Source organism: Chenopodium quinoa, unplaced genomic scaffold, assembly GCF_001683475.1.
Source record: "Chenopodium quinoa cultivar QQ74 unplaced genomic scaffold, ASM168347v1, whole genome shotgun sequence".
Taxonomy (NCBI): Eukaryota; Viridiplantae; Streptophyta; class Magnoliopsida; order Caryophyllales; family Amaranthaceae; genus Chenopodium; species Chenopodium quinoa.
In genome coordinates, this window is record NW_018743691.1 from 159,457 (window position 1) to 174,454 (window position 14,998).

At 37.3% G+C, this 14,998-nt stretch overlaps 1 protein-coding gene across 1 annotated transcript; it reads right to left on the reverse strand.

Moving 5' to 3' along the window:
• Positions 1-474: 474 nt before the first annotated feature.
• LOC110683843 lies at positions 475-8,168 on the reverse strand. The gene is made up of 5 exons (XM_021860253.1): positions 6,365-8,168; positions 5,242-6,278; positions 4,465-5,058; positions 4,323-4,383; positions 475-875 (listed from the first exon to the last, which is right to left on the reverse strand). The coding sequence occupies exons 1-5, from the start codon at positions 8,166-8,168 to the stop codon at positions 475-477; spliced, it is 3,897 nt and encodes a 1,298-aa protein (XP_021715945.1).
• Between the last annotated feature and the right edge of the window lie 6,830 nt (positions 8,169-14,998).

The window sequence follows — 14,998 nt, forward strand, 5'->3', positions numbered from 1 at the left end:
CTAATACTATTATTTTTAATTAATATATATTTAGGAAAAAAAAAACAAATGGCAAGCGATTTTGGCGCCGAACCGCTTGCCTTTCTCCCCTAATGGCAAGCGGTTCTGAACCGCTTGCCATTTAAATGGCTATTGGCAAGCACCCTAAACCCATGCGGTTCAGAACCACTTTCCATTTGGGGGTTTGAATCGCTTGCCATTACGTTTTTTCTACTAGTGTTTCTTTGATATTCCATTTTTTTTTTCATTAGGATCAGCTCTAGGACCAATGAATACTAACTTAATGTATTGACATAATTGTCTAAACATTCTAGTAGGAGATTCACTAGCTCTTAATGTGGTTTTGCCTTCTTCATCTTTTCCATTGTACTAGTCCTTTACACAGCAATAGAGACTATGTTCGATATTGTTTAAGAAACTTTCAGAAGTCCATTCACTGTTTAAATTAAGTACATTACTCATACTCTTTTTCCACTAATCAAAAACATCTTGTCTATCTCTTACTCCATCTAAATTAAGCGTAGAACCAGTTTGACTTATAGGTTCAAGAGTCACTTCTTCTTGTTTAGGTATATGATTAGGCATAACCTTGACACTAAACCTGGTACTCTTCCCTGGTATGTATCTTGGTCGTGTGCAACTTCCTTCTCCTTGATATCTAGGTCTTTGGATAACATTGTTTACGTTAATACTTTCATTAATAATTTCTTCTCCAACATTATTATTATCCATTACTCTTTTTCCTAGTTTGTTTTCAATCTTTTGTTGGAAAACTTCTATAGGTAGAAAGTCCAAATCATCTAATTTTATCAATCCCATTTGTAGATCTTCTTCTAAAGAAACATAAGTATTTTCCTCGATTTCAGGATAAATTCCTTTTTTAGAAACTAAGTTCATGATTTCGTTTAGCTTATCAGGGTCTTCTTATTTATCAAACAAGATTTGTAGTTCGTTAACGTTTTCTCCGGAAGATGAGGGCTCATCTTTAGTTTCTTTATTCTTTTCTTGGTTACCAGTAGGTCTTTTAGGGAGTGATACAGTAAACTTTTTATTTTTATCTAAATTTTGAAAAGGATACTTATATATATACGGGACAATTTTTTTTATTAGGTGATACTTCTTTACCTAATTGATGCCTAACTTTGTTTGTTAAAGCAAGTTGAACTTGTTTAACCTGTTCTTTTAGATCGCTTACCTTTTTATATTAATATCGTTTGTAGTTATTGATATCTTATTTTCGATATTAATACGTCAAGCATGTATGTATCAACTTACGATCTTAATTCACCAATTTGATCTACTATATAATTAAGGATCGGGCCAAAATTATTAGTATTTTCAGGATTATAATAGTATTATGTTTGTAGTCGGAGAACTTCCTCATGCTTGTATTACTACAATGTCTACAACTACTACTCTTTCAAATAGATAATACGAGTAAGAACTTCTCCGACGAGGTGCTCACCATGTTCGATCTCTTGACATCCGCTCAACTTCTCCGTGGTTTAACAGAAGCAGGGTCGCCGATGTCTGGGGGCATGGGTGGGGGAGGGTCGCCGGCACCGGGGAATAGGAGGGAGAAGGTCACTGGCTGCTGACAGTGGCTGGCAATGACAGTGGGTAGAGGATGAGAGTATGCATTATAAACTGAACTCATATGAAACGGACTCACACAAAACCGGAATCACACAAATCAATGTGTTTTCTGTTATTAGTTTCAAATCTGTTATGAATCTGTACATATTTTGTTTTCCCCTAGATTTTTAAAACTACTATTCTCGCGTGCCCGTGAACGTAGCCAACATATCGTTGATGAACCACGTAAATTTGTGTATGTTTTTTGTTGCCAATTTAACATTCTATATTTGGTCTTTCTTGCATCCGTTATAACATATATTTATGTTGCATACCGTTCATGATGAAATCAAGCCAATTGTTGTACTATGTATGTCAAATCATTGGGGGAAAATACAACACCATTGAGTAATAATAAGTTGTCCTTAAAAAGTTTTTTTTTATTTATTTATTATTTTTTTTATTAATAGAGAGCCATAAGAACGGAGATGAGAATTAATCATAAAATTCCCTAAAGTCGAGAGGGAGCTCTAAGCCGCTAACCACTTAAACTATCCCTCTCTCAATCTTTTTATAAAATACTTCTTAAGAAAAACAATATGACCCTTTTAACTTACTTTTAATGTATAATCACTAACTTTGAATAGACATATACAGAACTTGCATCACTTATATTCATAAATACGACAATATGTCACAGTATATCTAGTGCTATCAAATTTCAAACCAAAACTGTTTAACTGCCCGAAACAAACTGACCCAAATGAGAACCGAACCGATTTAAAACCGTTTTTTTGAAACCGAAAACCGTCCCGAATCGTATGTGAATGAACCCAAAACCGAATCGATCCGAATAAAGTTACACCGTATAAGAACCGAACCCGTTAATGAAACGAACCAGTTCTAAATCGAACTGAAATCAAACCGAACCGAAAAAGAACCGAACTGTTTCTAACCCGAAACCGCTTTCAACCCGAACCGTTTGAACCGGGATAAAATCGTTTTCACCGAACCGTTAACAACCTGTGACTTGTTTGCACCGAACTGTATATAAAGCAAACCGTTTATAAACGAACCGCTTGCAAATCGAACCATTTATGAACCGGACCGCTTATAAACAACTCGGCTACAAATTGCTTACTATAAAGAGAATATTAAAATCAAGTTAAGTGTTTTAAATGAAATTTAATTATCATAGTATAAAAATTCTTCCTGCCAAATTAATTTTTATTAAAAATTTATTATCATAGTATAATATATTTTCCTGCCACTAAAATCCTCCTGCCAAATTGAACCGAAAAAGAACTGAACCAGTTATATATTGAAGTACTGAACCGAAAAAGAACCGAACCAATTATAAACTGAATCGAAAAAAAACCCGAACTAGTTATAAACTGAACCGAAAAAGAACCGAGCTGTTTCTAACTCGAAACCGTTTCCAACCCGAAACCTTTTCCAACCCGAAACTGTTTGAACCGGGATAAAAACCGTTTACACCGAACCGTTAACAAACTGCAACCCGTCTGTACCAAACCGTTTACTACCCGGATTGTTTACAACCCGAACCGAATTAAAACCGCTGAAGAATAAATCGAAACCGAATCAAACCGATAACTATTTAAACCGAACAGGAACCGACCCGCGAGACACTTAAATCGATTTCAAACCGACCCGATTTAGTACCGAATCGATTTCAAACCGAACCAAACCCGAACTGTGAAACCGTTTTGACAGTGCTTGTATATCTATATCAATACTATGTAGCTTGAACTAAAAGAGAGAAGAAGACAAATACAACTTTGTCACAAATTCAAGGCTAAAGCTAATTTGAAACCTTAAAAATCATACTCCTTAGTCAAATAAAATCTGTGAATATGACCCTAATGCAGCTTATAATATTGTATGATCAGCTTATAATATTGTATGATACTTTTTTTATTATTACCAAATGAAAAAAACTATAGTTAACATAGTTTGTCCCTTTGGTTTTTCTCGTTTGGTGATCTGAAAAACAAACAAATTAAAGTTTTTCTTAATCTAGTGGATTGCATATATTCTTGTAATTTTAAATCATGAGATCAAATTACTAGGATCTCGAGCTTACTTTCTCTCAAGATGTATTACTTAGAGACTAAATTATACTTTTAAAAAAAAAAAAAAATTGGGTAAAGATAACATTGAGTCAGATTGGCCTGTGGCATAACACAATCTAACAATCTATCACGAATGAAAAAAAGCTCAATACGTCATGTTACTCATGTACATGAGGTAAACACAACTCACACACTACAGTGATGTTGTGTCTTAGTGGATCGAGTCATGTCAGATTATGAGCCACAATTTTTATTTAGAGGACAAGGCATGATCACCCAGCATAACAAATTGCATTAGAATTAGTTTTAGCTTAGGTCTTAGTAAGAGCATCTCCACTAGTGAGCAAAAAAAATTCTCCTCATTCTCTCTCTACCCACTTTCTCTCTCTTCCCAACTAAATTTGCTCATGAGCATTTTTAGTGAGCAAATTTTATCCCATTAGTGAGCAAAAAAAAATGCTCATCAATCTCTCTCCTACTTTTTCACATACCCCACCAATATCTCTCTCTTACACATCACCCTACTATTATTTATTATGTTTTGGTTAAATGATTTTTTTTTTTGAAAGAACCCACAGAATGGGATTAATATTAATTATCAAGCAAAGCTACATCGAGGATACGATCGAGTCGGGATTACATTCAGCCACATACGTTGGCCATACTCCCATGGTTGGTAACGAGCCAACTCATGAGCCACTCTATTCCCTCCTCTCTTCAAAAATTTAAACAAGACTTCATCAAAATTATTACAAATATGAAAAATATCCTCTAGCAGCATATGAAACTCACTAACCCCTGTCTCTTTTTGCTTCAAAGCTTGGACCACCTGTAAACAATCACTCTCAACTTCAACCCTTCGCACTCCCTTCTCGGACACCACACCCAAGCCCCAAAGGACAGCCTTCACTTCTGCCATCTTCACATCCCACCTTTCCTTATGCTGCGACACACCAGCAACTATCACAGAGCCCCTGGAATCCCTCACCACAGCCCCCAAGCCGCATCCAAGCTCCCCCACAAAACCCGCATCAACATTTACTTTCACCACTTCCACCATAGGAGGAGCCCACACCGAGGGAAAGACAGACTGAGCAGCAGCAGCTCCCCCCCTCCTCATCACGACCCCAGATCCTTTAGCACTTGAGAGTTCCTCTCCAATTTTTCTTGCATAGCGCACCACCTCACCCGGAAGCTTATGCACACCCTCCACCATAATCGAATTTCTAGCACCCCAGATAGCCCAGCATAGCGTAATAATCCCAGCCACTTCACTCTCACTCAGCTCTAAAAAACACGACTCCCACCAATCAAGCACAGTATGCATACGCATCTCAGCAACAAAACTTAGCTCACTTGCATCCCATATGGCCTTCGCACCTGTACACTCCTTTAGAGCATGAATGGTAGATTCAAAACCCCTATTGCAGATTCCACACTCAGGATCATAGTCACTAATACGAGTTTGGAGCCCACACCGAGTTGGAAGAGCATTTTGACAACCTCTCCACGCAAAGACTTTAACTCTAGGGAGCACCTCAAGCTGCCATATCTTTTTTCAAATAGTGCAAACCGTAGTTGGAGCCGCTTCATCCCTCTTCCATTCATCATCAAACAAGGCACGATAAGCCGACTTGACAGAATACGAGCCCTTCTTTTCTAAATCCCAGCATAAAACATCACATGGAAGCCTTTTACTAATCGGAATACTCAAGACCCTCTCTACCTCAAAAGGAAGAAAAGTTTGCGACACAGCATCAACCTTCCAGCAACCCGTGTTCGAGACTATGAGTTCACTGACCTTCAATTCCGAGTCAAAATTCCCACGAGGTGACAACACCCTATGTGTTTGCGTACCAGGAAGCCACAGGTCTGCCCATACCCGAACACTTTCCCCATCCTCGATTCTCCACCTCATCCCCCTTCTAACAACCCACCTAGCCTCCGCAATGCCCCGCCAAGTATAGCTAGAATTGACTCCCAAATTGGCTTCCATAAAAGTAGAATTCGGATAATACCGACCCTTTAACACCTGTTCGATCAAAGTGCCCGGCTTCAACACCAATCTCCAAGCTTGTTTTCCTAAAAGGGCCCAATTAAAAAGTTTAGGATCACGCAATCCCATCCCCCCTTCCTTTTTCGGCCTACAAAGCTTCTTCCAAGAAAGCCAATGTATCTTCCTTTCTCCTTGCTTTTTCCCCCACCAAAATTGAGCCACAAGAGACCTCAACTCATCACAAAAAGAAGATGGTAATTTAAATACACTCATCGCGTAGGTAGGGAGAGATTGGGCCACTTCCTTTATCATAACCTCCCAACCCGCCTTAGATAACACCATCCCCTTCCAACCTTGGAGCTTCTTCCAAAGTTTCTCTTTCACTCCTTTAGTTATCACCTTTTTCGACCTGCCCACCACCGTAGGAAGCCCCAAATAACGATCATGAATGTCAACCATTCGAACCCCTAGCATATTTTCTACCTCTTCTCTCCTACCTTCCGGCACACCTTTACTAAAGGAAACAGTTGTCTTGTCAAAATTTATTTTTTGCCCAGAAGAAAACTCATAGGTCTCAAGAACTGCTTTTATCACCTCCACATCACCCAAAGAAGCTTTAGAAAAAATAATGCAATCATCCGCAAAAAGCAAAGATTAATAGAAGAAGCCGTTGGAGCAATACGAATCCCGTGAAGGCTACCACGCTCCTCCGCACTTCTAAGAAAATGAGAGAACACCTCTGCACACAGAATAAATAAGTACGGAGAAATTGGATCCCCTTGACGAATCCCCCTATTTAGCACAAACTCATCCGACGGCCGACCATTAATAAGAACAGAAAAAGAAACCGAACGCACACAACCCATTACACACCTTCGCCAACCATCATCAAAACCGAACCTCTCTAATACTGCATCGAGAAAATCCCACTCAATACGATCATACGCCTTTGACATATCTAACTTCATAGCCATACAACCCCCCTTATTCGGCAAATTTTTCATATAGTGGAAGAGTTCAAAAGCCACCAGAATATTATCCGTAATCAACCGACCCGGAGTAAATGCACTCTGATTCACCGCAATTATTTTATCAAGGAAAACCTTCAACTTATTTGCAAGGACTTTTGACACTAACTTATAAACCACATTGCACAAAGAAATAGGTCTAAAATCCACCATACGATCCGCATTATTATTCTTCGGAATAAGGGCAATGTAAGTCTTATTCAAATACGATGGAATTGGAGCTCCACGCAAAATATTGAGCACAAGACTAGTAACTGACGGACCCACAATATGCCAATATGACTGAAAAAATAAAGGACACATACCATCCGGCCCTGGGGCTTTAATAGGATGCATCTGACTCAAAGCTTGCTTCACCTCTTCACCCGTATAATTGGCCCTCAAAGTGTTGTTCATATCATCCGTCACTCTCGTCTGGAAGCCATGAAGAGCTTGATCGATCAGAGTAGGATTAGAGGAAGAAAATAGATCACGAAAATATGTCACTGCTGCCTCCCCTATATCATCATCACCCGTCACAACACCACCATCATCAAGATTCAACTTTTTTATCGTATTCCTCCGCTTCCTGCTTGATGTCCTTTGGTGAAAAAATTTCGTATTTTTATCACCTTCCGAAAGCCATAAAACCCGGGATCTTTGCCTCCAATAAGTCTCCTCATGAGCAATGAGACCCTCAATATCCCACAAAAGCCTTCGACGCTGCTCAAGCTGAGTAGCCGAAAGTCCCCCTCTATTTAACTTCTTTAAATTCTTGCGCTTCTTTCTCAACTCTCTAAAAACATCACCAAATTTAGTATCACTCCACTGCTTGAGCTCTCTTGCACAAATATTCATCTTTGCCTCCAAATCCACGCTACCCCCCCAAGCCGCCTCAACAACCCTCTCACAACCATCAGCAGACTTCCAGAACTGTTCGAATCGAAATGGCTTATCACCAAGTCTACCATTCTCACGATTATGTAAGAGGAGCTTAATTGGAGAGTGGTCTGACCACTCTCTATCCAAGTGAACAACATGAGCATTAGGGAAAAAATCATTCCAACCAACCGTAGCAAGGGCCCTGTCAAGCCTACTCTGATAATTTTCCCCCTCCCCCCTACCATTATCATAAGTGAATTCGTACCCCAAAAACGGGATACAAGAAAATCCACAAAAATTAATCGCATCTCGAAAGTTAGACATTTGCCATTCCGCTCTGTCATTAACACCACTTTTTTTCGATTCATACAAAATCTCATTAAAATCCCCAATACACATCCATGGAAGAGTAGAATGACTAGCAAGTTCACGAAGCAAACTCCAAGATAAATGACGGTTCTGAACCTCCGGCCAACCATAGAAACCAGTCATTCTCCATAACATATCACCAAGACCACCACGAACCTCTACATCAATATGGTGAACAGACATGGATTGTAAAACAACATCTAACCCCTTTCTCCACAACAATGCAAGGCCACCCGAGCGACCCATAGAGTCAACTTCAACACCTTCGAAATCACCAAGTCTATCCCGGACTCTACGAAATTCAATACCACTCAACTTTTTCTCTGATAAAAATATCAAAGATGGGGCTTACCTTCGGATTAAATCCCAAAGGTAATTAACTGCAGAGGGATTGCCCAACCCTCTACAGCTAAGACTTAAAATACTCATTGAGCTCGGCGGAGCTGCTCATCGACAGACTCCGTCAACCGCAATCCATTATTGTCATCGGTATGCATCACTTTCTTGCTTCCATGTTCCAAGGCCACCTCATCATCTATATTATTTCTCACCCTTTTTCCTAACATTTTGTCTCCATCTATCCCCATAGAGCTCCCCCCACAACCTCCCTTCTCTTTTCCCAGTTGACGCCACTTCCTCCCTGCTGCCTTCACATTATTACCCCATTTCCCTATATTAAATTGCAACTGCTGACTCCTAGGGTCACTTGTTTCAAAAGCATTACCACCATCCTCCCCATAAACAAACTCCCTAGACCCTACCCCACCATGAGACCTTTCTCCATCACTAATATTCTCCCTACCAGCTACCAAACCCTGCCCCACTACAGGAGTCAAGCCTACACAATCATTTGCCTCATTATCACTCAGCATTACAACTTTTCCCACTAACTTCTCCTTAAATCCACTCCTTCCCTCACCAACAACCAACTCCCCTGATTTCTCAATTGTTTGGCCACCTCCAACCTCACTCTCCACACCCTTTGATAACCCCTCCCGTTCCTCCTCTTTCGTAAAAAATAGCTTCTTTCGAGACTCCAAGACTGCATCAAGTTCTTCCACCTCCTTCAACCTCCCCTTTCTCGGTGACGCCTTCAACCACCTCCCCCACCCTAGCTTCTTCTTCTTGCTGTCTTCAGAAATTTGACCACAGTCCCTCTCCGAGTGTCCAATCACTCCACAAGCATAGCAGAAAAAAGGAAGCCTCTCATAAGCAAATTCCACAGTCACCTTTCTACCCCCTTTATCACGAATTTTCTGGTACCTTCGCAGAGGTTTATGGACATTAAGCATCAGTTTCACTCTTCGAAATCGATCAAGACCCAACACATCTTCCTCCAATTCGACTATGTCACCTATACTAGACACAATCTCCTTCACATCATCATCAGTACGGCAATTAAAAGGTAAATTCTTAATTCAAACCCAGAACGGCGAAAACACGAGAGAGACCTGCTCTGGCTGCTCATCACCTTCAATCTCTTTAAGCAACAAAAGCATATTATCGAAACACCACGGTCGTCCATTCAAAACTTTCTCCTTGTCTCTCCAATGAAAGAATTTAAAAGCAAAGAGGTTAGGGCTAAGAACCCTAATTAAGATTTTATCAGACAACGCCCACGACTTCGTCATTGTACTCTTGAAAGCCTCCACATTATACGGTCGATCAGTCACTATCTTCCCAATGAGCATAAGGTGAAATTTCTCAGTCTGAACCAACGAATTCACAGCGCCTAAATCAATTACAGGTCCTTCGTCTTCATTAATCGATAAATTAGCATAGCGAGAAGCCAATTCATCACCCATACTAGCAGTAATCAGAGAAAAACAGAGCACCAAACACGGGCTAAAACCGGCAGTAAAACCCTAAGCACGCTAGAGAGTTCGCCCTTTCTTTCGAGGGAGTTTCTAACTCTAGTTTCAAATGAAGAATGAATGGTTAAATGAATTTTTAGGGCTACTAATTACAATTATACTATTATTTAATTTAATACAATTATTAAATATTAATTCATAATATTGAAATTTTAATCGCTAATTAATTATATATTTAATACAACATAAAATTTAATTGGCATACGACTACATTTAATACTACAAACCAATAACGAACCTAGATTTTTAACGTACGATTAAGACTCTATTAAATTGTAATCTTACTACAAATTTATTTATTTTTACTCATTAATAGAACCATATTTTTGCCAAATGTGTTCCACTAAATCCGCTTTTAATTGAACATGAGTGTCTCTATCACGTAGTGACATTCTTCTGTGGACGTACGTGTCAAAATCAACGTTTGGCGGTCGGCCAACATTGAATTCAAAAGGCTCGTTGTTGTTAACTGTAGCACTTGTAGTGGGTCTTGTAATTTGCGGGCGATATTGTTCATAATACCTTCTTAAAACTTCGGCCCGAGTATAGTTGTGTCGTTCATCTTTGACAATCATGTTGTGCATAATGATACAAGCTTTCATTATGTCACACAATATGTCTTCGTTAAACGCAAGGGACGATTGTCGTAGAATGGCAAACCTAGCCTGTAAAACCCCAAAAACCCGTTCAACGTCCGTCCGAGCTGCAGCTTGTTTATCAGCAAATAATTTATCCTTTTGAAGTTGTGGAAGTGTTATACCTTGGATAAAAGTATCCCATTTTGGGTAAATGCCATCTGCTAAGTAACTTGTATTCATGGTCTTTCACGGTGAAATGAATTGGAGGTGCCCGACCATGAAGAACATCATCAAAGACCGGAGATCGGTAAAGAACATTTAGATCATTACAAGATCCCGGGATTCCAAAGAACGCATGCCAAATCCATAAATCTTGATCTGCACACCTAAATTAAAATAAAATAACGTTAATAACGTTTTAAATAATTTTTGAGTACTACAAAAAGTAATTACGTATATATTTTTAATATTAGAAAATGAAAATTTTATATTAGAAAATGAAAATTTAATCTAACTACACTTGGGAGTAAAAATAATAAAAAGTTTTTTTGGATTTTTTAAAGTAAAACAAAATATTGCTACTTAAAATATCATTAATAACGTTTTGTAAAAATATTAGAGTACTAAAAATATTAATTAAAAATAATAAACCAAAAAAAAAATTAACCTTTCTCAACTTTATATTGGAAAATATAACATAAAACTCACTAGAAATGGGATTAAGAGTAATATAGAGTGTTTTTGTGATTTTTGAAATTATACCAAAATATGTCAAAATGGATCTCTATTTGTAGAGAAAAAAAATATATAACCGTTGATGAATTTTTTTTATATATTATAAAACGGCCAAATTACCGTTTTAATTTAATTACCGTTGCAAAACGGTAACATTTTCTGATTGGTTGAACAAGCTGACAGGGACGCGTGTCAGCTTCCCATTCGCTGGACTGACGCGCCCCTATCAGCAGTTGCCATTAATTTTTTTTTCCTTTGCTGCCTTCAAAACGCGTCGTTTTGGGGGAAGGTCTTCATAACCAAACCTCAAAACACGTCATTTTGAGGGTGTCAAAAGCAAAAAAAAAATGTCAGTTTGTACACTTGCTGGGCCCCACGAATTCACTATTCACTTTCATTTTTGCTCATAGGATGAGCAAATTTAATTATGCTCATGAGCATATTTTGATTTGCTCATTGGTGGGGAAGCTAATATTGCAATTTTGCTCATGAGCAAAATTCTCCTCACTGATGGGAATGCTCTAAGGGGGCACAAACCGACATGACCTAGTGCATATAGGTGCATAGAACCTATTTATTAAGCATGTATATAGGAGGGCATTTTAGGTTTTTTATTTTTTTTCGTTTGATGTTTTCTACAGTGGTACATTCATGTGTACTATTATGCTATAGTAGTACATTCATGTGTACTATTATCCATGTATAATATACCATTAAGTATAAGTTGTTTTAATAGTACTTTTTGTGTACTATTATGCACGTAGTGCTACTTTTTGCCACCATATGTTCCACCAAAATCCCTTTCACCTTGGCCCACTTTCATATGACAAATTTTAACTTAATTTCAAGAATGTTATCCTGTATACGGAGTATTTGCTAACATATACGTAGCTCCATTTTTTTATAAGTTGACACGTATTCCTTTTTATGAAGTTTTTTTTAGTTGACACGTTTCCTTTTTGGGTAAGTTTTATATCTTGCTTTTTAAGTGTATCCCACTTGTTTTATCATTCTCTCTCCTCTTCTTAATATATGTGCCTAAATTGAACGTATCAACTAAATAAAAACGGAGGAAGTAGGTGCTATGAAGTAGGTGTTATGTGCCAATAGTTATTCCTATGTCTTAAGTAAGGGGGCTTTCTATGGTAGCTAGCTTAGGCCTTAGGGCCCTGGCCTTTGATCTACGTATATTACCAAACAAAACAAAGGCCCAAATACCTATAACCAAACAAAGGCCCAAATACCATAATATGGAGTACGGAGTATAAACCAATTTATGATTTAAAATCCAAATTCCTCTACTCACTCCGTCTTTAAATACTTGTTTCATTTTCTACATTTTGCACTATTTATTTGTCCCACTTTGACTAATGTTTGTGATTTATACTTAAAAAAATATATAATCTTGTGGATACTTGTTGGAATCGTCTCTATTTATTGATTATGTACTTTCAATTGTTAGAACTTATACTTATTGATAATTAAATATATTATTGATCAAAGATTAGTATTGACATAATACATGTCCTAGAGAAATGCAGCAAGTATTTAAAAACGAAGGGAGTTTATATTACTCCACATGCTTTCTATATTAGCATTATTTCTACATTATTACAAACCAATTAGCCACCTCGTGTAACAAAACTAATTAATTATTAAAATTAATCATCTATACCACTATATGGCTAATTAAATTGTTAATACATGGCTATCCATTATATAACTTTATTTATAAGAAGTTGGACATACAACTGCGCTTCTACTACTGCCTTCTCGTTTCTTTGCTTCTGGCACTTGGAACCATACTTTCTTCCACAAAAGCTTAAATATCTTGATCTTGATACTCCCTCTTCTTGGCGGAATCCTCACTTCTTTTCTCTTAGTAGAAGTCCCGTTTGAGAGCCCCATTTTTACGTGTTTTCGAAAATCGACGAAAATGTGACAATGGAATCGAAGATAGATGAAGTTTCCTATGTATTGTAGGAGGAAGATAAGAAGAAAATGGCGAAATTTAAAGAAGAGGAAAGATAAGAGTGATTATATAAAGGAATAACTAAGCTGAGTGATAATAGTCAAAGGGTTTCACAATGTAATGTGAAAGCTAAAAGTCAAGTCAAGATTTTGTAGGACTTTTTAATTTGGGCGAAAATGCTTCTACGCTAGTGATTATTATACAAGTAAGGTACTCGATAGTGTAGAGGTGTCAAGAACTGACCCAATCTGAAACAATCAGATTTAACACGAAGTAATTCTAAAATATGATTTGAATAAAATATAACAATTTAGCGTGAATCAAATTTAAAATGATTCCACCTAATTAGATTAGAGTTAACATGAACTTGGTCGATAATTTGAATTGACACCTCCGATATAGTGTTTTTGTGTTAGTAATATGCTTCCTCTGTTATAGTAATATTGAATTAACTGGATTTTTTCACTATTCATCACGCTTGTTTGACCAATATTATAATTTGTACATAAAGTGAAATATAGCCATGTGAGATGTTATATTCAACTCGTAAAATACTTTCACAACATCAACTTTTTATAATATTTACTCATATAAAATAATAGATATTTAATATATAAAATATACTTAAAGATGCCTGATTTTATTCTTGTTGCAATATTTGTGAAATAGTGGAAGTAACTAATATTATATGGAGTTTTCAAGGTGAATGCTAATATTCAAAGGACTAGTGAGTGTGTAGTGTGAATAGATAATAATTATGAACCTAATCAAATAAACAGCTGTATGTGATTCTTACTTGTTGGTTTAGTTGAGCTTTTGACTTCATACTGGAGTACATGATTATATTGATAAGTCTTACTCCGTTACTGTATGTTAGAATGCTACATTGATTCTTAAAGGATACTCTTCATGTTACGTACTTGCATAATAAATTGTTACATGTTTTTTCTTAATCATTTTCAGTGACGTAACTATAGCACCATTATTCACACTAGTGTGTTACCACTCCTCTTACCGCAACGGATTAATAAATGGTTTAGAAGTAATGATTTATAGCAATTAGTGCTGTCAAATTTCAAACCGAAACCGTTTAACTGCTCGAAACAAACCGACCCAAATGAGAACCGAACCGATTTAAAACCGAAAACCGACCCGAATCGTATGTGAATGAACCGAAACTAAACCGATCCGAATAACGTTACACCGTATAAGAACCGAACCCGTTAATGGATCAAACCAGTTCTAAACTGAACTGAAATCAAACCGAACCGAAAAAGAACTGAACTGTTTCTAACCCGAAATCGCTTTCAACCCGAAACCATTTGAACCGGGATAAAAACCGTTATACACCGAACTGTTAACAACCAGCAACCCGTTTGCACCGAACTGTATACAAACCGAACCGTTTATAAATCGAACCGCTTGCAAACCAAATCGTTTATGAACCGGACCACTTATAAACGAATCGGCTACAAACTGCTTTCTTTAAAGAGAATATTAAAATCAAGTTAAAAGGTGTTTTAAATGAAATTTAATTATTATAGTACAAAAATTCATCCTGCCAAATTTATATTTATTGAAAATTTACTATCATAGTATAAAATATCTTCTTGCCAAATTATTATCATAGTATAAAATATCTTCCTGTCACTAAAAATCCTCCTGCCATAAACTGAACTGAAAAAGAACCGAACCAGTTATAAACTGAACCGAAAAAAAAACCGAACCAATTATAAACTGAATCGAAAAAGAACCGAACTAGTTATAAACTGAACAGAAAAAGAATCGAATTGTTTATAACCTAAAACCGTTTCCAACCCGAAATTGTTTGAACCGGGATAAAACCATTTACACCGAACCGTTAACAAACTGCAACCCATCTACACCGAACCATTTACTACCCGGACTGTTTAGAAC

Coding starts and splice junctions, on each gene's coding strand:
- LOC110683843 (XM_021860253.1), bottom strand. CDS start 8,168: ATGGGTCGCTCGGGTGGCCTTGCATTGTTGTGGAGAAAGGGGTTAGAT. Junction 5,059..5,241: donor ATGAAGCGGCTCCAACTACG/GTTTGCACTATT, acceptor CATGCTCTAAAG/GAGTGTACAGGTGCGAAGGC. Junction 876..4,322: donor ACCATGGGAGTATGGCCAAC/GTATGTGGCTGA, acceptor TTTCTAAAAAAG/GAATTTATCCTGAAATCGAG.